Raw genomic sequence first — 26379 nt, forward strand, 5'->3', positions numbered from 1 at the left:
GTATTACATTTGAATTGATCTAGGATCGAAAGAAACAAGAAGTTATTAATAGAAAGAAATAGAATGAATTTTAACAATTAAACACTCTTGAAATCAGTGTTATTCGTATATACTTAGGATATTCGTTAACGATTTTTTTTACGAAAATGTATACTAGAACTAGACCTAGTAGCTCGCGTAGAAAGCACCAGTGTCGCACGCCACTGGCCTTACGACTTCGGCATCTTGTTATTTTGCATTTCAGATCGGCCAAATTGATACAAACCGCATATTTTGGCTAATAACGGTGTTTATCCCTTTTATGTATTTTTGCTGAATAAGTTATACTTTTAAAATGCCTTCCTTTTTTGGCCGGCGTTTCGAATTTCACACGAGGCTGATTGCGGGACCGACCTCGCCGGTCGACGAAATTTTTTTTTTGGGGAAAATTCAGATATTTGACTTTATAGGAAGTTGTTCGATTAAGTCGTTCATTCTACCACAATAATTACTCAGAGAGCTAAATATCCTGCGAGCGTCGCTGTTACTTTCACAATTCTCCTTTTGTTTTTTCAAAAACGAGAATAAGGGTAAATCATTAATGGCGTAGGTGTGACAAACGTTCCTTTTATTACCATATTTTATATCAATTTGTTTCTATTTTTAACACATCATGTGATTTTATATACAGGGAGTACCAAATTTACAAGGTATAACGTAAAGGGTTGTCATTTATAACAGCCTCAACGTTTTAGAAATACAGGAGTCTCAGGCCGTTTCGTCGACTTTCCAAAATTGATATCACCTATTATACAGAGTGTATAAAAGAAAATTATTCCAAAAAATATTTTTTTCGCCTTAAATTTATGAAAATTAAAACGAAACAATTCAAAATAGAGTCAAACAACTTTTCCATTCATTTTTCAGTTTTATTGGATTTTCACTTCAATTTTCATTTTGCTTGTAGTCAATTAAAGTTACAGTTTGTAACACACGGTAGTTTGTCAAAAACGAAGTCACTGGTTGATTTAGTTAAGCGGAATATATTTAAAATTTAGAAAGGAAAAAATAAATTAATATTTGAAAAGAAATATGTACTTACAACTAAAATCAAAAATATGAAACGGAACTACCACCACCCGTCTCACCAAATGAAAAAAAATCTTTTTTTTTCAGATCTGACGTTAATTTTCCGTGTATAAAACAAAGCTTTGACCACGAAGTCCAAGCTTACTGGATACTTTACAATTTCTAGTTAATAAACGAATGATTGAATAAGTTTATCAACATACTACAGGGTGTTCGAAAATTGAGTTAGGAAATTTGCAGGAAAGATTCAATGTGGTAATATAATGGTAGTAGGTCATGTAACAAAAATTCGAAATCATAAATTTTTACCGAGTTGTAGTTTGTCAAAATTCATTTTTTTTTAATTTTATTTTTCGATCGCCTTAAACAGAAATCACAAATCATCAAAAAAATTGTTTACTCTTGTTTTAATTCGATTAGTGTTACCGTTTAGCCACAAATCTAATATTGTCGGTTCGAATTTTACCTGTAAATGTGTTTTTGCCTAAGAGGCTTTAATGAAATTTAAAAAAGTCATTTTCACAATTCGGAATCAGGAATATTCAAATACTGAATATCGCGATATGCATCAGATCAAGCACGACGGCTTTACTCGTATATCGTGGCTTCTCCCAATAGAAGCTTGGTGTACGGTGATGAGGCTGCATTCAATAGTGATGGCATTGTAAATTTTCGAAATATGCATCAGAGCAAAATTGAAAACCCATATGCAAAAATTGAAGGAAAACAGCAGCTCCGGTTTTCTCAGGGATTATAGGAGATAATATTATAGGACCTCATTTCTTTACCGGATCGCTTAATGGGGAAATATATTAGATTTTCGATTTCTCCAAGAGGAAGCAGGGGAGACAAGAAATGTGGTTAATGCAAGATGGCGCTCCACCCAATTTTGCATTGGCTGTACGAAGGTATTTAAATCGGGTATTTGAACATCGATGGGTTGGTCGAGGCGGACATCCAGCTTGGCCGCCTAACTCACCAGACCTTAATCCGATGGACTTCTTTTTTTGAGGGCACTTAAACTCTTTATGAAACACCTATAACAGATATGATCTACTAGAAAAAATATTAAACGGTTGCGAAATCATTAGAAATAGGTTAGGCGTATTTTTTCCACAACATGTAAAAGGTGCTTTTTTTTATGTATAGAACTTTAAGTTGCAATAAAACAAGGATGGATTATTCGATTGAAATAAATTTTATTTATCCGAAAGATAATCTTGTGGCATTACATTTTAAATATGATTTCTGGCATATGACCGCCACAGCTAGCGCGGATGTAGTCCAATCTGGATGTTCAATTTTCGATGACTTTTTCCAAAATTTGTTGCCGTATATCGGCAATAACACGGCGAATGTTGTCTTGCAAATGGTCAGGCGTTTGTGGCTTATCTACATAGACCAATGACTTTACATAGCCCCACAGAAAGTAGTCTAGCGGTGTTAAATCACAAGATCTTGGAGTCCAATTCACAGGTCCAAAACGTGAAATTAGGCGGTCACCAATCGTGTCCTTCAATAAATCGATTGTGGCACGAGCTGTGTGACATGTTGCGCCGTCTTGTTGAAACCACATCTCCTGGACATCGTGGTTATTCAATTCAGGAATGAAAGAGTTAATAATCATAGCTCTATACCGATCACCATTGACTGTAATGTTCTGGCCATCATCGTTTTTGAAGAAGTACGAACCAATGATTCCACCCGCCCATAAAGCGCTCCAAACAGTCAGTTTTTCTGGATGTAACGGTGTTTCGACATACACTTGAGGATTAGTTTCGCTCCAAATGCAGCAGTTTTGTTTGTTGACGTAGCCATTCGACCAGAAGTGCGCTTTATCGCTAAACAAAATTCGCTCATGAAAATCGGGAACAACGGCAATCTCGTTTTGGGCCCATTCGACGAATCTACGCCTTACTTGATGATCGTTTGGCTTCAATTCTTGCACGAGTTGGATTTTGTTCCGCAAAATCTTCCATAAAGTGGATGGACATAGATTCAATTCCTGTGCTCGATGGCGGATGGACTCATTCGGGTCTTCCTCAATGCTACGCTCTACAGCAGCAATAGCTTCTTCTGTACGCACCGTACGGCGTCCCTGGGGATGCGAGTTATCAATAAGAGTAAACGTGGTGCGAAAACGTTCCATGGTTAATCGAATTAACTGCTCTGATGGACGATTTTGTCGACGATAAAATGGACGTAGTGCGCGATACGTATTCCGCACAGAATCATTATTTTCGGAATACAATTGCACTATTTGCAAGTGTTGTTCAGGTGTGAGCCTATTCACGATGAATTGCCAAGTCAAACTGAGAATAAATCACTTGACAGCTGTTAAATTGGTCGCCATCTTGAACAGTAATGCCAACTTAAAGTTCTATACATCGAAAAAAAACACCCATTATAAGAAACTGTTCAGAAATGAAAGGTGGGCATTTTGAAAATTTTAAATGTGTTTATGTTACTTAAATTAAACATGTTATTGCATTGACTTATGTCATTTTTCACTTTTTAAAAAAAAAATTGAAAAATTTAGTGCACGTCGCCTTCATTACCACTTTTCTGTAAAAAAGGCAATCTAGGTAAAGTGCCATCTAGTGACAGATTTCTGAAACGCTTTTATTTTGTAACGACAACTTTTACTAAATTTTGATAAGCTATATAACTCGGAAAATAATACGATTTCAAAAACTGTATGATTTTATGAAAGTTATAAATTGTTAAGTCAACCCTATATTTTGTGCCGGTTCGGAATTGCCCCCCGCCCCTTATCCCGCGTTAATAAATAGGCAGCGGCGGGGGGGCTGCCGAGGGCACCCAAATTTGCCGGGGGCTTTGTTTGGTTAATTTATCAGGCCGCCGCAACCGCCCCCGCGCAAGCGGACTCCCTCCTCCCCCCCTAAATCCTCGGATCATAAATAAAATTACGAGAGCGAGACCGCCGCCTCCGTCGGCGTAACAAATGGCGGGCATTTACAGGAGCAAATAACCTTAATTTCTATTCCGGGTATACGACGGGAGGCGGCGGCTGCAAAAGTTAAGCCGAAAAGTCCCCCTAGCCCGCGCGGGGTGTTAATCCCCCCGTAACGACCCGGCAAACAAGAGCGAGTTCCTTTTTTATCCGGCGATGTTGTTCGGCGTTTGGGGGGGTTTAAATCATTTTTCGGAATTGAAATAAACAGCCGACAACTTTTAAGTTTGTTACGGTCGCGTTTTTCACAAGTGGGACGCTCTATATTTTACATTAATTTTGGGTTATATGCGGGAGAAGATTTCGCATTTTAAATAACCTCAGGGTAATAACAATTCCCGCCGATCCTATCCGAACTGCGATGGATCCTCCATTTTGGATAGTCGATCTATTATGCCAGCCTTACCTACTCTAGACTGCCCTGGTGCTACTGAGAAGGTTCAATATCTTTTACATAGCTCTCTGAACTAACCAAAGCTAAAGGAGCCCAGCCCATCTCCCTTACTTACTCTAGAAGGAATCGTGCTTCTAAGGAGGTTCAATCTCTTTTACTAACTCAAGTTAACCGATGGGCAAAGCAGACATGAAATCTGGTGCACCAGCGCAGTGAAATATTTGTTATCTATGAAATTCATGAAATCTTTGTAAAATCATGTTTCCACAATTTTGAGTTTTGTTACAAATTATCAATTGATCAAATTGATCCAAAAAAATCCAATATGTGATTAGACAACTATTTTTAAGTTATGTTAATGTTTAATAATTATCAAGATTCTTAACTAAATGTGTTAAAAAGGTAAATTTTGATAGAGAAATCGAAAATATTTTTATGTCCATTTTGGAAATTTATTTTTATTTATATTTAATAATTAAACACTGAAAATACTCTTTCCCCACGTTTTGAAGAACCTACTAGTTTTTTAATTATAAAGGAATACAGCAATTTTCCATATAACCTAATAATTATTTTTCAAAATTAGTGAAATCTCGAAAATCATTTAGAAATCTTTGTAGAATCTGTGAAATCTGAAACAGGTGAAATTCATGAAATCTGTGAAATCACATGTTTGTGTGAAATATGGTCTCTTAAAAGTCGGTTTTAATAAAAAATCAAGATAAGACACGGGTCTTGTTTTGTTCTGCTTTCCCAAACTGTTATATAGTTTTAGTCATCTATTTCATATGAAGGGGAAACCGCCTACCAAAATTTGGAAATATTTCCATCAGGTATTTCCCTAAATTTTCACGTCCTGCCCAAATATTGCTCGTATTTTCGCGTATTACCCCAACATTTCTCCCTATTTTCCCATATTTACCCGTAGTTTGGGCAATATTTTTATTGTCTTACTTTTTTTTGTATGAAGAAACTGACTTGTTTATACCTATTGTTCCTCTCAATAATATCTAAATGACTTAACAAAAATTAATGAATTAATTAAAACATAAGTAAGTGTAAATATTTAAATATGTGACAAGTTACAATATACAAGATATATGTTTAATTTATTACCAAAATAATTAAAAATTATAAAAATACAGAAAATAAATAAAATAACGATAATTGCATATCCAAACCTCTAGATTTCGCATGTTTGGTTTTTTGTTCATCAACTGTTAAATATTACCAAAGTTTAATCAAGATAGGGTTTTCAACGTGGCCCATTATTTTTGATTTGAGTAAAATTGACGTAGATTTATCTTCCGAAGCCTTTTTATACTTAGCCAATCACTCGGTAATAAACATTGAAAGAAAAATAATATCATCATTATTTTTGTATAACTTTAGTCAAGCATATCAATTCTGTTTAAGTGACATCCACTTTTTAATTTTGTTTTTGGAAATTCTATGTTTAAACAAAGAAAATATGAATTTGAATTAGAAACAAGAACAAACAACAATTAGTAAATATAAATGATCTTAAATTTTCAAAGAAATTTTCAAAGGCTACTGTAATGCTATTTACAAAACTCCTGGAGTTTAACTGAAACTGTTCCAGTCAAGCACTGAAGAAGCCAAGAGGATGAATGGCGAAACATCAGCAAGTTCGATTCAAGTTTTGTAAATAGTATAAACGATATTTTTTGCTCCTTGTATGCTCGAAAATACCCAATTATGCATTGGTAAATCGTGCTCAACGTGTCACTTAAGGAAGACAGGGGAAAACTTTTTAAGCAAAAATTAACAGTTGGAAATTGCCTTTTTACAAAACAAGATTTCTTACTTTTTAATAAACTTCCATCTAAGCGTACCTTTAGCCTAATTTGAAAATTACGTACCTTTGACATTTCTGTCAAAATTTTATGTTTTTAGATGGCATTAAAATGTAAGATAGATTAAAAAATCAAATGCCAATATAAAGGCATGAAATGTAATTTCCTTGGGTAGAATAATTTTCTTATTTTTGGATTTTTATCGAAAAATTATTTTAATGGGGTGACAGCTTTTCGATTGGCCACCTTTGAGTTTATACATGTGGTACTTAATTTTCCCTAAATATTCTGAGTAAGTTATGTTGAAAAATTTTCGACTACTCTAAAATGCACAATTTTACAGTTTGCAAAAATGTTCCAAAAATCTAATGGGCACAGAAAACGTATATGTGACACTCTCATAAACTTCATCAGACATTCGGTTATTAAACACTCGCTTCGTTCGTGTCTAAACAAACTCGTGACTAAAGTGTGGTTCATAAAACTTGTTGCGGAAGGCTAACAATAATATTTGTTTTTTTTTTGTTTACTATTAAAGTCGCCGTCATTAACAGACGATATTTTAGATGAGTTGTTGATGACAGACCAGAAGAATATAGTCCTGGGTGTGGTGAAAAATGTTCCAATGAATTTCTCCTGCCTCGGTTTTTGCCGAGTCGAAATTGCTGACGTTTCGCCAATCATCATGTTGGCTTCTTCAGAGCTTGACTGAAACTGGCTCGCATTTTACTCTGTACCTGCTTATAGATTGTCATCGCTTCGGAAGGTTGTGGTGAAGTGTATTTTTTGATGGAACGCTGGAAAAAACACACTTCACCACAACCTTCCAATGAGGCCGAAATGAATCTTACACTTGCCACATCTAAAAGTTCTAAACAAGTAGAACGTCAAAACCAGATTTAACACTTGTCCAAAAATCTTTCAACATCTTCAGTCCGTCAAAGACAAATTTCGAATTGAGATGCCAGGAGTTTACAGCATTCCATGCGTATGCATGCGGCAAAGAATACATTGGAGAGACTGGACGAAAAATATAAACTAGACTCGAAGAATACGAAAGAGCCTTACGACTAAAACAAATAAACTCATCAGCTGTTGCCGAACACAATCACGAAACCGAACATAAAATTTTAACCGCGACTCAGGTCTCTCTCTACCTGTCACCAATATATCAGTCATCGGAGACGGTGCTTTTGCTCCTCATTTAGCTCCGCCCCCCGTCAAACAATATATAAGCAGCTACAGAGTAAAATGCGAGCCAGTTTCAGTCAAGCTCTGAAGAAGTCAACAGGATGATTGGCGAAACGTCAGCAAAAATCGACGTAGGAGTTTCTTTGAAAAATATTCCAATGACAGGCCATGAAATTATTTTAAAACATGGGACCTATGAGGCAAAATATAGTCAAAAAATAGTTGAGGCAATAAAAAGCATAGGCTATTTAACGTAAGTATTGATTCTTTGCTGTTGCCCTTTGGAAGCGTGTTACTGATAAAAAAAAGTTATGACTTGGACTTCAAGTTAACTACATTAACTAAGAAGTTCAATTGTAAGCCTTCAAGCAGTTACATATTATTGAACTTCCTCGATGTTTAACTTTTGGTGGAACCCAATAACTCCTATCGCCGTCACTCTAGTTGCAAATTGAAATGTTTCCTTTTGATGTCACCCTTTGTAAGACTGAAGGATGTGGGCATATGGGTGAAAACGAATCAGATAAAAAACTTAAAGCCGAATGATTCTTACAAAAGCTGAGCCTTCGTTTTTAACGAAGGGGTCATATATAAACGATGACTGGCCATCTCGGCCGTTTTAGTCGCGGCTGTTTACTGGTTTCTAATCAAAAATTCCTACCCGTCTAACAATGGATACAAAACGTGCCACGTAGCCTCGCCATACCAGCCAATATATACCATAAAATTACAATTAATGATTTACGCAAACAAGATGTAAATTGAAACTTAAGCAGCCGTGACAGATCCAGCTCTCTATTCGAATCGTTTCGAGGCGATTCCCGATTCAAAAATGGTTACCTATTGTGGTCCTTTTGGTGTTTTAGAATTGGTTCTTCTCATTCGTTTGATTGGTGCCTATGGTTTAAGTGCTTTCAAGAATAGAACTTTTAGACGGAAGTAAATCTATTCATGCCTAGGCTATTTGGTACAGTTCTATATGATCCTCTTAAATATCTACCCATAGTTTTGATTAGGCCACGAGGTTTGGAGTTGGTCGTGTGCTTTTGAGGTCTATTTAAAGGCCTTCGTTACTTCCCATAATCAAAGCTTTTATATTGTACAATTAGTCTCAAATGAGGTAAGCAATGATTTACTCCATTCCAGGCGCCAAAAGAAATGAAAACTATACCAAAGGAAATTGTCAAGCCCAAAATAAAGTTTATAACAAACCCATCAAAAAATGGAACTGCAAGTTTTGCCCACTAGACCATTGTTAAAGACGCGATTTTCTGGCTAAAATTCAGAGATTAAGTGCACGAATCAACCTGAAGATTTGAAGACAAGGGAAAAATTTCTCTATGATTTTCGTTCTTAGTTTCATAGGAGAAAGCGGTACTATTTTATCAGTTATATTACTTAATTTGAGTTGTATACAATACGATATTCACTGGTTCAATTTATGCAATCAAAGAAAGTTAATTGTTCGTAGATCTGAAATCATCACTTGAAAGAAAAACTTAACCATCTTAGAGTAACGTTAGTAGGTGCGCTAGAGTTGCCAAAAAAGAACTTCCAAGTGTCATCGTCATGGAAAATGCACGAACTTTTTTACAGACGACACACTCTAGCAAAACCTATAGGCGCGCGTTTGTTCCGAAATGGGACGTTGAATTTGAAAAATTGGCCCTCGATTGGGATGGTTTAAATTTTCGCCCTTTTTAAATTTTCCTCAACAAAAAATTACTATTACACAATTTGAAAAATTAGAGTTCTCTGCTTTCCCTGATTTGCTGGTACGTGGACAGGAGAAGGTATACCCTGGCGTTTCTAAGGTTGTCTAAGGAGCCTGCGCCAATTTTAGGCGGTTTCCTTAAGCCTAACTTACCTTTACAATTCATTTCGCTGCCGGAATCTTCCGACGGAGGTCCCGGGGGTGCCCTCAACCCGACCGTCAACCCGTGGGGGTATCGGGGTCTACCGAGAGGCGAAAAAGCACCCGGCATCCCTAAAAGTTGCGCAGCCCCAGGAAACTGCAGGAGAGGAGCCCAAGGGGGTCTCGGATTTAGATGTGCGGCCGCGGCCGCGTACAACTGCAGAGGCGGGGGCAGGACCCCCGTCTCCAGCACCATTTTTCCGAGTTCTTCTGTCACTTTGGCGGCGATACTCGTTTGTCACACGTTTCGCACTAGTCTTAACATGTCACTCGAGGGAAAGGCGCTCCTGGATTTATCGGTATAGCACACAAGTCACCAGAACGCGTCGTAATCGATCAGCTATAGTGATGTCCGGGCACGTTGTTAATGCCTGCACAACCCAGCGATGGCAAATTACCACTAAAGTCGGTGGCAACGTCCGCAACGGCGAACTCTCCCCGACGATATGTAAAGGGGTGGGGATCGATAGGCGATCGCGCGAGACGTTGGTCGCGCGTGACTCCGCCCATCGCGCGACCACGCCTCCAGCAGCCCGTCGAATATCATTACGGGGGAATTTAAGGTGGTGTCAATATGTTTTGTTATTTATTGGCAAGATTGATGGGGGCCTTTTTGGGTGCTAGTTGAATTTTGATTTTATTATTTTTTGATGTATTCGCGCCCCGCGGGTTTGCGGGAGGGTGGTGGTTTTTTGTTGGGTAGCTCGGAAATGAGATGGTATTTTTGTCCTCTTTGATGCAAGACTAGATGGGTAGCTGGTATGGCGAGTGGTCCTAATTGTCTTTGTAAGTGGCTTCAATTAAAGGTCCTGATAATTTTCAGTTGTTTTTCATATTTTCAGCTTCTTCTACTTCCAAAGGCTGCTTGCGTTTGTTTTCTTTAACAGGCCATATTAAAGCGTTCTTCAAGTCCAAAAATAACAAGTCCCGAATAATATTGCTAATCTATCCTAACCTTTTATCTGTATTTTATTGTAATCTTGCCCAGATACCACGCCACATCCATTGAATTTGTCAAATTGGTGCATATGTTATCCATTCAGTTCAGGAAAGTCTCTGGACCTTCAATGGACTATCATTTTTGTACAACTCCTCGACATGCAATAGCCAATATCTTTTGGATATCCTTCAAATATTTCCCCACTGTAAAATGATGCAAAATCGACCGAAAGCTCATGTCAAGGAACATTTATTAGGTGCTAGTTGAAGACTATCGTTACTTCAAAAATTTGCAATTTAAAGTAGGACTGATATAGTTACATTCTGCTAAGTTATAGTAGATTTGAAATGATGACTCTATAATTTGTTTATCATTATTTTTAAAAAATGGGGGCATTTTCTATAATCTCCAACAGGGAATCCAATCACTTCGCTGTTTCTGTCTCGCACTGACATATCTTGCATGCAACATGTCTTATTCGAGATTCGAGAAAATCCCCCCATCTAGATATTATAATGCGACGTCACGTCCTAAAATTAGTATGTATTGATAGAATAAGAAGAATCGTCACTATCTAAAAAGTAAAATCTTAACAACCTAACCAAGCAATTCTCGTCATGTCACCAATTTCGTGAACATGTATTACTTATACCTATACTAATTATTACTAGAATAGTTTAAAAACTTTAATATTTAAATGTTTCTTTTTTCAACATTTCCTAAAAAAAATTTTGGATTTGGAAAGAACTGTATGTGTCTTCCAAAAGTAAAGTTTTATATGTTTGGTTCCAAAATGTGTGTTCCAAAAGTAAAGTTTTACATGTTTGGTTCCAAAATGTGTGTTCCAAAAGTAAAGTTTTACATGTTTGGTTCCAGAATGACATGACGGTGGCTTAAAATGTGCCATTTGCGTGAATACCAACTTCTTGAAACCATGGTTCTTATAGTTGACTATTTAAAATCCACCTAGGGATAAGTATAGCTTATAAGGATATTCTTTTTGGGAACCGCAGATATAAAACAGACGGGTGGAAAACTCAAGGTCTCTAATGGATTAATGGGTACCTACTGCGTTTGGTTGGAAGCGCAAACTTACAACTGGTGCCCGCGTAATTAAAGCCATTCGTTTTGGAGAACCGACGGTACCACAGGCGCGAAAACTTAATAGTATTCGTTTCCACGCGTTCCATACCATAACCAGGTGCTAATTGGGGCCCACGTCTTAACGCCCGTTTCGTTTGGCACCGACGTTTTAATTTAGAAAGGGCACCAACGAGATCTGCAGGGGCTTTAACTGGTACCAGATGCGGATCTAGTACAATTCCTCACCAATATGATGGAGGTGGTTGTAGTATTACAAAGATTTCTTTGTCGCAATAATAAGGTCTAACATTTTGTTATTATTTTACAGTATATAATGACATGAACAGCTGAATACTATCAAAAACTAAATTTTACATTTGATATGGATTTTTTTTTCTCTAAACCTACAACCTACAATTTAGCCTATGGAGTAATTTCGCTTAGATGGTGAGATGGCGCTTTTCAATAATGCAAAAATTTGAAAGCCAAATCGGCTTTTATCTTATGCTTCTTTGAGATTATATTGACGTGAATGTGTGAATGTACATTAAAAAGAGTAAAGAAAAATTTTAATAAAAGAAATGCCATACAAAGTGTGAATAAAACACTATGGGGAAGGCTTGTCCATCAGAGGTTCCCATTTTCGTTGAAAAAGAATTTATTAAATAATTTTCTGTGCGACTATGTTAGTAACAAATAAATTTGGGCATCTTTCGCCAAAAGCTCTCGTATTTCAAGAGAAAACGGTCGTTACGGATCTGACGTCGCGCGCAGCAAAAACCAGCGAGATAATTTAATTTGAAATGAGGCACCGCGATTGAAACATTACTTCTTCTCACCTCCGACTGATTTATTTGACGTGGGAGCGTATATTGAACGCGGACTATCGTGTACGGGCGGCTTTAGGCCGCTGCCAAAGGAAATTTAAATTTCGTTCTGGTGCGTACGAGTCTCTATTAAAGTGATTAATGGCGAGAGCGCGCGGAGAGATTCTTATTACGTTGTTACGGCGTGCCAGAACAATGACGGCGTATATGGATACTTACAGGGTGGCGCGAGGAGGAGCGAATCGACCACCGAACATAAATGGTCCTTCGATCCGGATGCGGAAAATATTAACCGGCAGCTTATAATCTCGCGTGCAAGTATTTCCCACACCCTCCCGTGGCCTCCCCCTCCACCACCACCAAAAAAAAGCTCTAGCGAATTGAAGGATGTTGCGGCGGCGCATGCACCGTTAATCCCTGGGACATCTTTATAAGCCTGTTATCTGCTTGGTATCTAATAAATCGTCCGGGTATTATCATATATTATCCCGTTTATCGGAAAAGTATGCCCTGTGGGAAACTTTATCGGTGGGCCTGCGAGTGCGTCGGTTAATCGCGCTGAACTGAATGTATCAAATAACGTCAAATTAGAAGACGCGTTAAATGGTTAAAACGTTCAAGGTTCGAAGTTTCGGAGGTTGCCTACGCGGTTGAACGCTGCATTTTTTTGAGTTCGGTTGATGCAAGCTTTATTTACACAGAACTATTAAGTTAAGTGTTAAAAATTATCGAAAATTGCAGAAATGATCTTTTTTTAAGTGGGTCAGTTATGTTTAAAAAAACATATTTCCGGCGGTAATTGTTGATCTAATAGTTTTGAAAATATTATGAATGAATTTTTCATAGCAAAAAAATTGGCGATTTTTTGATTATGCACGTCTTTGAGAAATGCCCTGTAACATCTACTTTGTAAAAACCCCTTTCTCTATAAAAGTATAAAGTTACTTTTTATCTATACCCATTAGGTTAGTTAATTAGAAACAGTCTGTATAATGAGGAGAAGTCATCTCTTTTTTTACCTAATATTTCTAATACATAAACTAACCAAGACTTACCAAGACTTAACTTGGCAAGATGAAAAGATAATGATATTACCAGACGATCTGGTCTAGACGTATTAGCGAAACAGGTGCTTTTATTAATTTTTAATTCTTCTCTTAACAACTTCGTGGTTCTGGTTCTGCTCCATAAAAAAGGAATATGCTCTTAGCCTTTATCGAGGATATTATTCGCCTTTTTATGTTCCAATTTCAGCAATCCTGCTAAACTAAATTCTGCTCTCTCTTTCTTAACTCTCTCATGGTCATTTTTTTGAATCTGATTTTTTTTGAAACGTTAAAGCTCTTTTAATGCCAATTTTGCTTACGTTGCATAGGCTTTTGTTTGCGTAGGGGGGCCATTCCATCAAAATAAATATAAACAAATAAATTGAAATTTCATTGTATTTTAAACATTATTTCGGTCAATTTTTTCCAATTTAAAATTTCAAAAAAATATTTTAACATGCAAGTATTGCATACTCGATATACTTTTTCAAGATATTTAAAAATATTGAAGACAATTAATGCCTAATTAAACGTTACTTTGTAAAAGTTTAAAAGGCAATATAAAGTTTCAAATGAAATGTAACGAATCTAGTACGTTCTATCAATCACATAAACGCAATTGCAGCGTTGAATGATGTTTAATTCCAATTTTAATTGTTTTTCTGTAACCTACTTATACTTAGGATACCATTACTATTGCAAGCAGCTTGGAAGAACTACAGCGAATAGGGTAACAGAAGTCAGCATCGAATATAGCTTAAATTGTTACCCTAATAATATCTGTAAAAAAGACAATAAATACAATGATAGACCACAAGTGCTATTCAACATAAGTTAAGTTTAACTTAATGGTGTGATTACATTCCTATAAAACTCTTTTTAATTTGTAATCACTGTATAAAAATCTGTAGAATTTCATGCAAAATGTAATTTTAGACATATTTGTGTTGCATACAGATGGCCAATGATCTAGTGTCTAATTTTACATTTTGTAGGTATAAAAAGTATGTAAACTTTTTAATATTATGTATCTGCAAATTATGTCCCAGTATACATAATTATAGTGTTTTTTTAAATGGTATTTGGTTATTTTAAAAAAATAATTTTTGTTGTTTGTTTTGTTTGTAATTTTGTTTTTGTTAAACTTTAAAGAAATTTCCAATAAAAGCTGTAAAAAAGAATCCGAAACTCTGTGGGAAAATATTTTACAAAAATATGATTTATTAATTGTTGTATGTTGTACCTGTTGTACCATAGACCCGAGCATCTAAGACTGCCTATCATCTTCTAGGCCTAGAACCAACACATTTTTGAAGATTGTCTGCACGAATTTGCGACTAAAACTAACCAAAACTAAAGAGATTCTGTTGATTTTTAACATTAAAATGCATTCGAATATGCGGATCCAAGACATGGTCAATGGGGTTCAGATCTGGGGATTGGGACGACAATTGAAGTAGAGTTGTGTTTCTCTCTCTCTCTCTAAACTGTTCTTCACTGACTTGGATGGGTGCTTCGAATCATTGTCCTGTTAAAATCGCTGTATTTTCCAATATCTTCTGTAACTATTTGAATGATTGGCCTGCCCCAGATGAAAAAAAAAAACATTTCCCGACCATTGCTCCACAGTTTGGGAGTGGGAATTTGGTAATTTGCCTTGAATCTTCCACTAGCATTTTTACATATTTCGAGAACCAGATTTAAACATGCAAAAATTGCTTTAAATTTTCTACTATAATACTTCTTACAAAACTTCTGGATTCCTTCGGTTTTTGCTGAGTCGAAATTGCTGACGTTTCGCCAATCATCCTGTTGGCTTCTTCAGAGCTTGACTGAAACTGGCTCATATTTTACTCTGTACCTGCTTATATATTGTTTGAGGGGGGCCCTAATGAGGCGGTATAAACACCGCCTCGGATTCCCAAATTAGTGAGAGCTAGGGACCTGAGTCGCGGTTAAGATTGTTAGGTTGTTTATAGATTTCTATAGACTCTCGGAATTTTCGTTGGTAGAAGAATTGATTACATTGAAGAATTTTAGTTTTATGGAATAAAATTTTATGTCCGGTTTCATGAGTGTGTTCGGCAACAGCTGATGAGTTTATTTGTCTTAGTCGTAAGGCTCTTTCGTGTCCTTTGAGCCTAGCTGATATTTTTCGTCCGGTGTCTCCAATATCAACATAACGCCCCCCTCAAACCTCCCCCAAACAAAATATGAGCTACTTTCAGTCAAGCTCTGAAGAAGCCAACAGGATGATTGGCGAAACGTCAGCAATTTCGACTCAGCAAAAACTGACGCAGGAGGAAACCAGATGTTTTGTAAAAAGTAAAAATTGCTTTGATCGTTTAAAGTAAATCTACAACTTTCTGTCCGAAATCAGGTGAAATAACTATATTTACACGATATTTGCACTGTAGCATCAATGCCGAATAATTTAGAACACAAATTTCCATTTTCCATACTTATTTTTAACCAAAAACCCCTTTTCCCAAAAAAAACATAATAATCTTAAAACATTAATAATATAAACATAACTAAAAGTTTTTTCACACTTTCTCCACCACTTTATAATTACAATAAAATAAAATATTTAGTTTTCGAAAAACAAAAAACGATAGAACATTTGTTGTAAATAAATAAACTACCAGAGCTTGGTGCCGCCACTGGATATCAATTTCGAAAAAAGCACCTAACCGAATTACATAGTCCCGCCGTTTTTCTATTCACGAACGACCGGTATTAAAATGTTTTGAACGCCTCCTGACAGCTCTCATTTTTTAGTTCCGATTGTTTGCTTTGCCTCGTCCCTCCCTAAATAGAATGAAGTTTCGGGTCCTCGATCGACGACGATTCGATACGCTTCGCGCTTAAAAACGATCTATTATCTCCAAAGTCTTATTGTGTTTTCCAACTAACCAAAACTTGTCGCGCTTCTAGCGGCGCATTCAAATTTGGAAGCTTCTATATCGCGTTTAAGCGATCTAGCCAAGCGACGTTGACAGAAATCCGGCATTTTAAATTGCCGTGAAAAATGAAAGGATTTAATGATGGAGTAAGTAAATTTAAATCGTCGAATGAAGGAATAAATTGTTTCAGCATTAAATAAGACAATACAATTATCTTCACAAACACGATAATAATAAGCACTTCATTTCACTCAAACACGCACATACAGAAAGCGAAATAGCGAAAAACAACAAAAAAAAAAACTTGAAAAAATAAAAATAAACAATGCGCAAACACTTCTCTAACACACTTTCATATTGTCAATGGATATATAATTATGGCATCTTTGACGGCAGGTTTATGTTTAGGCAATTTTGTGTTCTGGCGGAATAGTCTTGTGTGTAGCTGTTAATATATTGTTATTTTTATATTTCCACCTACAGTAAATGGCGAGTAAGAAAGAAACTCCAAATTGGATAATAATCAGTATTATTAATTTTAGAAGTTGGTAAAAGAAGATCTTCTGGTATTGTGTGGATGTTGGCGATTAGTATGACTATTCTTACTTTGCTTAATGCAAATCCAAAATATTGAAAATCAGGATTATTACAAAAGATGTTATTTTATTTCGTCTATAGTGAACCTCTAAACGATCTTTTAAAGACAAGCGTCCTTCTTTGGAGTAACTATAAAGCGACCACACTGTTCCAAAAGAGAAACCTTATGCTCAAATGTTAATGATAGCCTATCATTTTGACAGTTATTTTTGTTACCTGCAGAGGACAACAAACAAAATTTGTTTTTTTTCAACATTTTTTAATATAGTTATTTTTTATTTATTTGTACAATTCTTTTGGGTAATTGTTTATTTATTTTTTGTCGAAGCATTAATAAACCCTCCAGTAAAGACAAATAAAAGTTTTGTGTCTTTCAGTGTGTAATAACACTTTCAGGCGTTAATACCGGTTTATCTTAAAACTACCCCAAAGTGACTTAAGCCATTTTTCCCGACTGCTCTTTATTTGTTACAAATGTTATTAACAAGGGCGCACTAAATATCAGCCTTGGCCTTAAAATGTTTTCATTTGTTAAATCTTTATGTTCTTTTTTGATACCCAATTAAACTTAGGGTTAAATGGTGTATTTCCAATAAAAACCGACCTACTGTGTTGACTGAAAAAAACGAATCGTTCAGAAAATACAATGCTTCAATGGCATTGCAATTGATGACAGCTAGCGCCTCTCTTGCACTCTACAGAGCTTTCTACGTACATCTTCAAATTCAAATCTGAAAAAAAAATTCGGACGTCAGCGAATAATTAAATTACAGTTTCTAAAGAATCATCAAACAAATTTATTATTATTATTGTTTGTTTATTATTCAAAAAGTAAGAAGCTTAACAAAATAGGATAATAAACGAAGTATCACCCAAAGTAATGCTATGTTATGTGGAGGTAAAAGTAGTAACTATTCTTTTCTAGTTTTAGTACCATTAGGATTGAGGAGGCGGAGGTATCCCAAAAATTTAACCTTTAGACGTTTCTGCCTGCATATAACTTGACTGGTTCTGTGATATTTTCTAATATTGTAAAAAGATCTGAAGTAAACATTTTGAACTTTCTGGAGTCTCACTAGAGAATTTAGGTCCTCGTTATCTTTAAAGCTGCATCAAAAAATATCAAAAAAACAGATACATCTTGTAAAACACAAGGAAAGTCGCATGGCCCGGACGGTATTCCATCTATTTTATTAAAAAAACGAGTGTGTGCCTTGAGTGGGCCCCTCCGCCACATTTTTAATGCTTCCTTATCGTTCGGTGTTTTTCCTGATTACTGGAAAAATGGTAACAGAAGCAATATTAGTAAGTATAGAGGTACATGCATACAATCTGTCATTTCCAAACTTTTTGATAAACTATTCTGTCAGCATTTCTCCTGGTATTGTAAAAAAATTATTTGTGACAACCAGCACGGGTTTCCTCGAGATAGGTCCACTGTGACTAACCTGCTGACTTATCAGCTGGATCTGTTGGGCGCTTTTGAAAAGTCTAAACAAGTGGACAGTATCTATACGGACTTTTCGAAGGCGTTTGACAGTCAGTCATGAGCATCTTGTTCGTAAGTTTCGAACCATGCGACTGGGTGGTACTCTGGTTGAATTTTGTCACAGCTTTTTAACAGGGCGTACGCAGCAGGTTCGAATCAACAATTATGGTGCACTCGGGTGTGCCTCAGGGTTCACACATAGGTCCAGTTTTCTTTAATTTGTTTATAAGAGATTCAGTGATGTGGTTCTTTGCAGATGATTTCAAATTTTACAAAACAATTGAATCATTTATGGACGCTCAGCTTCCTTGGTGCAGAAAAAATGGTCTGGATCTAAATGTTGGAAAGTGTTTTAGTATTACTTTTTCTCACCTAACTAACACCCATCAAAACAGATATATTATTAACAATACAACGATACAGTGTGTCACCAAAGTTCGGGAGCTTGGAGTCATCTTTGACAGTAAACTGACCTTTTTCGATTAGCCGGAGGATATTGTTAACAAGAGCATGAGAGGTCTGGGTTTTATTACCCGTAATAGTACACTGATCTCATCCGGCTGTTTTAAAACCCTTTATTGCTCCTTAGTTAGATCTACACTGGAGCATGCATCAGTAGTGTGGTCTCCACATTACTTTCCTCCAGTCCATTGACATCTATCAAAGACGTCAGAGCTCCCCGATGTATTGTATTCCATTTCATCACGCCAACTATGGCTATTTTTCTCCTTTAACTCGAAACTTGAGTTTATTTAACAGTTGCTCTCTTGATCCCCTTGCTGGCGGTCTTCGACTATTTAAGACAAAATTAAAACAGGTTGGTTGACTGTAGTTGTAACTAGTGTTTTTGTGCTTTTATATGTTTTATATGATTATTTAAAAAGCTTGTTATCTAAGTTGTTGTTTTGTCATGTTGCTATTTATATTGTTACTTTTTTTTTTGTAAATTAGCTAAGCCGTTGAAATAAATAAATAATTATAATTAGAGCAATAGCAATATAAAAGCAGCGGTCCCAAGATAAAGCTTTAGGGTGGGGTGTCTCACAGAAATGGTTGTAGATTTAATATTGTTGTAGACAACATTTTGCGAAATTATGTCATAGTAAAAAATAGAACTTTTGACAACGAATTTTACAACATGATATGGTGAGTGTAATTTACAAATAAAAAATTATGTGCTTCTCTACGAGTATTTGGAAAACTGATGTATCAGCTCTTTGTTAATTATACATGTTTTTAAAATTTTGGATTTTGAGCATTTTCCATTAGTTAGATCATATTTAAATAATAAACAAATTAAATTTCGTAAAATGGCAATATATGATAAAATATATTTACATTATTTGTGGATTGCGTCTAAGGTGTGACTTTTGATTGCACGTTGACGAATTTTGTCAAATAGCAAACGAATGATTCAAGGGTGGGACATTATTTGAAACTCACTAACAAGTCATAAATAATATCTTCTCTGCGTTTTTTCTGTAGTTTTTTATACCGAAATTCCTAACTAAATGTATTTCTGCTTATTTCTATAAAGAAAATCACTTAAAGTGTTAGAAAAATTAAAAAATTAAGAAATATAAAAAAAATATCTAAAATTTAAAATTTATATTTGTTAATTTAACGCTGACACTGACCAAACTCTTTCTGACTTTTAAAAATATCGTTTTAAATATATTTTTACTTAATTATGTCTAAATGACAAACATTTTCCACGTTACATAAAATTGTTTTTCAAACTCTGAATCCGATTGAATCTTGCTGGAAATTTGTGAAATCACATGGTTGTGTAAAATTTTGTGTGCCAATTTTGGATAGCAAAGTATTTTTGTAACGTCAAGCCCGGGCGTTGTTAATATTTTCAAAGCTCAGCCGTTTCAGCGTTTAACGTCGCGTTTCTAGGATCGTAAAACTCATATTCGTTTAAGTTTCACGTATGGGTTAACCTTAGGAGTGCCGTATAGTACCGTCATGTGTTTGACCCTTATTGCCAGGCAAATTAACGTGAAATAGTCAACGGTAAAAATTAAACAATTTGAGAAAGTTAATTTAAAAACTCTGGCGTTCTGGCGTGCGGCAATACCACAGTTTTTAATTGCCGTTCATGAGTTTGTCGCTACGAATGATTGCTATTTTCTACACTACCTATCTGCAAATATAAGTTAAAGAAATCCGGGATCTCACAAAAAGTTTAAGCCGTTGTTTTAAACAGGGCGTTTTTTTTTTGTATTTTGAGGGAAATAAAGTTGAAATCCTTAACAAGAATTTCAGGGGAATGTGGGACTCCCTATATATATATATATATATATATATATATATATATATATATATATATATATATATATATATATATATATATATATATATATATAGATTTTGGCGAAACGTCTGCAGGATTCCAGTCGGAGTTCAACAAGCGAACGGATGATATCCCGGAATATAGTGTCATCATATATATATATATATATATATATATATATATATATATATATATATATATATATATATATATATATATATATATATATATATATATATATATATATATATATATATATATATATATATATATATATATATATATATATATATATATATATATATATATATATATATATATGATGACACTATATTCCGGGATATCATCCGTTCGCTCGTTGAACTCCGACTGGAATCCTGCATCCGACTGGAATCCTGCAAATCTTGCATCCGACTGGAATCCTGCAGACGTTTCGCCAAAATCTCACTTGGCATCTTCAATGCTCGCGCTCCGAAAACACTTCGAACACTGGGAGGTTCTCGGCGGTGCGTGCGGTATTTATACTCTGCGCCGGAGATGGTAACGGTGCTGCTTGTGCGTGGGGGGAGGTGGCTCCGCCCCCTGAATTGTCGCGTTGTTAATTTCGCCCGATCGTAGTTGCGATGTCCCCGTTGGCTGCTGCGCATCGCTCTGCTGTTTGATTATCGTTCTCCACGTGTTGGATAAATGCAGAGCGTCGTCTCTCGTATTGAGGTGTCCGGACTTTTCTATTTCGATGGCCTCTCGTATAATCCTAGTCCTAAAATCAGGAATATTAGCTATTTGTTTGCAAGTGCCGAAATCAATTTTATGGCCTGTCTGATGTTGGTGCTGAAACAAAGCAGATGTTGTTTGTTTGTTTCTTATGGCTAAACGATGTTCCTCGAGCCTGGCTGAAATCCTTCTGTTGGTCTGTCCCACATACGTCAGGCTGCACGATCCGCATGCTACACTGTATACTCCTTGGTTTTCCAGAGTAATTTTTTGTTTTGGGTTTCTTAGTATTGCTCCGATGGTATGGTCAGGTTTGTATGCCGTTGATATGTCGTGTTTCCGTAATATTCGGCCGATTTTGTCAGTAACCCCCTTGATGTATGGCAGGACAGCGATCGATCTTCGTTGGGTCTCGTCCTGCACTCTCTGCTGCGGCTGTTGTTGTTTACTGATTGCCTTGCTGATGGTGCGCCTTTGGTATCCGTTTTGTTGAAGACAGGTACTAATTTTCTTCAGTTCTTTATCTCTGTTCCTCTCGTTTGTGAGCCTGAAGGACCGAGCAATTAATGTATTTGCCACTGCCTGTATCTGTGATGGGTGGTGATGAGATTTAGCGTTCAGATATCTATTAGTGTGTGTTGGTTTTCTATAGACAGTGTGTTCCAAGTGTCCATCTTCGGTCCTTGTGATGTGCACATCTAAAAAGGGCAGACTGTTATCCTCTTCAAGTTCTATTGTAAATTGAATCCTTGGGTGAATGGAATTCAGATGATCTAGGAATTTCAAAAGCTCCTCCTTGCCAAAAGGCCATACAACAAATACGTCATCAGCGTATCTTGTCCATAGTTTTGGCTTCAGATTTGCCTTCTCTATTGCTTTCTTTTCGAAGTAAATCATGAAGAGGTTGGCAATCACAGGTGAGAGAGATGATCCCATTGCTGCTCCATCTATTTGTCGGTAAATTTTCCCGTTGTGCATAAAGTAAGCGTTTTTCAGGCAATGTCTTGACAGATCCATTATGTATGGCGGAAGATCTTCGTTTTCTTCTATAAGCAAGAGTGCCTCTTCTACTGGAATACTCGGGTAGAGGGATTTGACATCGAAACTTGCCATAATGTCGTCCTTGTCCATCCTGAGAGAACCTAAAATCTGAGTGAAATGTTCTGAGTTTTTAACATAGGAATCTGCCTTTTCCACTATAGGCTGAAGTGCACTGGCCAGATGTTTTTCCAGCTTGCATAATGGTGAGTTAAAGGCGCTTACGATTGGACGCAGGGGAACCCCTTCCTTATGGATCTTTGGGAGCCCGTAGAATTTTGGGCAACGACTCGATTTTTCCCTCGGAATAAGTTTCTTCTTTGTATCCTCGTTTATTGATGAATCGAGAATTTTGGACTTAGTTGTTTTTTCCAAATATGTCGTGGGATCTCTGGTGACTAGTTTGTATATTGGGTCGTTCAAAATATCCTCCAATTTTGCATTATAATCCGACGTATTCATGACGACAGTGGCATTTCCTTTGTCTGCTGGCATTATTAGAATGTTTTCGTTTTTGTTTAGATTCCTTAAGGCTTGCATTTCTTCTCTGCTTAAGTTTGGTTGCGGTGGTTTTGACTGTCTTAAGACTCTGGCGACATCTTGCCTAATTAACTCCGCATCTTGTTCGTCTATGGTGGAAAGACTTGCTTCGACGTTGGAAACGATCTCTTCGACGGGTACTCTTTTTGGAGCTATTGCGTAGTTAAATCCTTTATTCAGTACGCTGACTTCTGTATCGGAAAGATGGTATGCTGAAATATTATGAACTGTACTGCTTCGGTTTGTATTTGGCGCTTGTCCTGATTTTTTGTAATTTGACTGAAGGATTTCTAATTTCTTCCACAGTTTTTTTGACGTGATGTCCTTGTCTTTCTCAGTGCGCCATGATGTTAATAATTCTATGCGGTCCCACAGCAACTGATGGATCTTGTTGCTCAGTTTCAGGTGGAGTCTGAAAAGTTGTAGCTCAGTCTCACTAATTTCGTACCGGGTCCGCCTGATCTGGTCTTGGAGTAGGGCCTTGCTAGCTTTGTCCAGGATAGCTTGTGTCTTTCTGGTGCGTGTGTGATAAGACAACCTTGTAAATGTTGGCAGCAAGTTCTGGTTGCGGCAGCTTTTAAGAAAATTCAAGTTGCACAGCGAAATAACCCTCCTTTGTCTTAGTTTTTCATAACACTTGGTGGCTGTAAAGATCTCCTTCCCGTAAAGGTGTATGATATTCTCACGTATTGATTCACGGATGGAAAAATGTGATGACACTATATTCCGGGATATCATCCGTTCGCTCGTTGAACTCCGTTACCATCTCCGGCGCAGAGTATAAATACCGCACGCACCGCCGAGAACCTCCCAGTGTTCGAAGTGTTTTCGGAGCGCGAGCATTGAAGATGCCAAGTGAGATTTTGGCGAAACGTCTGCAGGATTCCAGTCGGATGCAAGATTTGCAGGATTCCAGTCGGATGCAGGATTCCAGTCGGAGTTCAACGAGCGAACGGATGATATCCCGGAATATAGTGTCATCACATTTTTCCATCCGTGAATCAATACGTGAGAATATCATACACCTTTACGGGAAGGAGATCTTTACAGCCACCAAGTGTTATGAAAAACTAAGACAAAGGAGGGTTATTTCGCTGTGCAACTTGAATTTTCTTAAAAGCTGCCGCAACCAGAACTTGCTGCCAACATTTACAAGGTTGTCTTATCACACACGCACCAGAAAGACACAAGCTATCCTGGACAAAGCTAGCAAGGCCCTACTCCAAGACCAGATCAGGCGGACCCGGTACGAAATTAGTGAGACTGAGCTACAACTTTTCAGACTCCACCTGAAACTGAGCAACAAGATCCATCAGTTGCTGTGGGACCGCATAGAATTATTAACATCATGGCGCACTGAGAAAGACAAGGACATCACGTCAAAAAAACTGTGGAAGAAATTAGAAATCCTTCAGTCAAATTACAAAAAATCAGGACAAGCGCCAAATACAAACCGAAGCAGTACAGTTCATAATATTTCAGCATACCATCTTTCCGATACAGAAGTCAGCGTACTGAATAAAGGATTTAACTACGCAATAGCTCCAAAAAGAGTACCCGTCGAAGAGATCGTTTCCAACGTCGAAGCAAGTCTTTCCACCATAGACGAACAAGATGCGGAGTTAATTAGGCAAGATGTCGCCAGAGTCTTAAGACAGTCAAAACCACCGCAACCAAACTTAAGCAGAGAAGAAATGCAAGCCTTAAGGAATCTAAACAAAAACGAAAACATTCTAATAATGCCAGCAGACAAAGGAAATGCCACTGTCGTCATGAATACGTCGGATTATAATGCAAAATTGGAGGATATTTTGAACGACCCAATATACAAACTAGTCACCAGAGATCCCACGACATATTTGGAAAAAACAACTAAGTCCAAAATTCTCGATTCATCAATAAACGAGGATACAAAGAAGAAACTTATTCCGAGGGAAAAATCGAGTCGTTGCCCAAAATTCTACGGGCTCCCAAAGATCCATAAGGAAGGGGTTCCCCTGCGTCCAATCGTAAGCGCCTTTAACTCACCATTATGCAAGCTGGAAAAACATCTGGCCAGTGCACTTCAGCCTATAGTGGAAAAGGCAGATTCCTATGTTAAAAACTCAGAACATTTCACTCAGATTTTAGGTTCTCTCAGGATGGACAAGGACGACATTATGGCAAGTTTCGATGTCAAATCCCTCTACCCGAGTATTCCAGTAGAAGAGGCACTCTTGCTTATAGAAGAAAACGAAGATCTTCCGCCATACATAATGGATCTGTCAAGACATTGCCTGAAAAACGCTTACTTTATGCACAACGGGAAAATTTACCGACAAATAGATGGAGCAGCAATGGGATCATCTCTCTCACCTGTGATTGCCAACCTCTTCATGATTTACTTCGAAAAGAAAGCAATAGAGAAGGCAAATCTGAAGCCAAAACTATGGACAAGATACGCTGATGACGTATTTGTTGTATGGCCTTTTGGCAAGGAGGAGCTTTTGAAATTCCTAGATCATCTGAATTCCATTCACCCAAGGATTCAATTTACAATAGAACTTGAAGAGGATAACAGTCTGCCCTTTTTAGATGTGCACATCACAAGGACCGAAGATGGACACTTGGAACACACTGTCTATAGAAAACCAACACACACTAATAGATATCTGAACGCTAAATCTCATCACCACCCATCACAGATACAGGCAGTGGCAAATACATTAATTGCTCGGTCCTTCAGGCTCACAAACGAGAGGAACAGAGATAAAGAACTGAAGAAAATTAGTACCTGTCTTCAACAAAACGGATACCAAAGGCGCACCATCAGCAAGGCAATCAGTAAACAACAACAGCCGCAGCAGAGAGTGCAGGACGAGACCCAACGAAGATCGATCGCTGTCCTGCCATACATCAAGGGGGTTACTGACAAAATCGGCCGAATATTACGGAAACACGACATATCAACGGCATACAAACCTGACCATACCATCGGAGCAATACTAAGAAACCCAAAACAAAAAATTACTCTGGAAAACCAAGGAGTATACAGTGTAGCATGCGGATCGTGCAGCCTGACGTATGTGGGACAGACCAACAGAAGGATTTCAGCCAGGCTCGAGGAACATCGTTTAGCCATAAGAAACAAACAAACAACATCTGCTTTGTTTCAGCACCAACATCAGACAGGCCATAAAATTGATTTCGGCACTTGCAAACAAATAGCTAATATTCCTGATTTTAGGACTAGGATTATACGAGAGGCCATCGAAATAGAAAAGTCCGGACACCTCAATACGAGAGACGACGCTCTGCATTTATCCAACACGTGGAGAACGATAATCAAACAGCAGAGCGATGCGCAGCAGCCAACGGGGACATCGCAACTACGATCGGGCGAAATTAACAACGCGACAATTCAGGGGGCGGAGCCACCTCCCCCCACGCACAAGCAGCACCGTTACCATCTCCGGCGCAGAGTATAAATACCGCACGCACCGCCGAGAACCTCCCAGTGTTCGAAGTGTTTTCGGAGCGCGAGCATTGAAGATGCCAAGTG

The 26379-nt window shown here is 37.2% G+C and overlaps 1 protein-coding gene and 1 long non-coding RNA gene across 3 annotated transcripts in view; one reads left to right on the top strand and one right to left on the bottom strand.

Annotated features, from left to right (window-relative positions):
- Positions 1 to 9726, bottom strand: part of LOC132699324 (homeobox protein unc-4-like) — a 58027-nt gene extending 48301 nt beyond the window's left edge. For both annotated transcript variants that reach the window (XM_060665971.1, XM_060665969.1), the window contains exon 1: positions 9312 to 9726. In XM_060665971.1, coding sequence (XP_060521954.1) covers positions 9312 to 9555 — 244 coding nt within the window. In that variant the 5' untranslated portion in view covers positions 9556 to 9726. The remainder of the gene's footprint in view (positions 1 to 9311) is intronic.
- Positions 9727 to 16071: 6345 nt separating this feature from the next.
- LOC132698899 (uncharacterized) overlaps positions 16072 to 26379 on the top strand; it is a 44517-nt gene continuing 34209 nt past the window's right edge. The window contains exon 1 of the long non-coding RNA XR_009618446.1: positions 16072 to 16307. This is a non-coding gene — a long non-coding RNA (uncharacterized LOC132698899). The remainder of the gene's footprint in view (positions 16308 to 26379) is intronic.

This window comes from Cylas formicarius, unplaced genomic scaffold (genome assembly GCF_029955315.1).
Source record: "Cylas formicarius isolate icCylForm1 unplaced genomic scaffold, icCylForm1.1 PGA_scaffold_3__17_contigs__length_32017465, whole genome shotgun sequence".
NCBI lineage: Eukaryota > Metazoa > Arthropoda > Insecta > Coleoptera > Brentidae > Cylas > Cylas formicarius.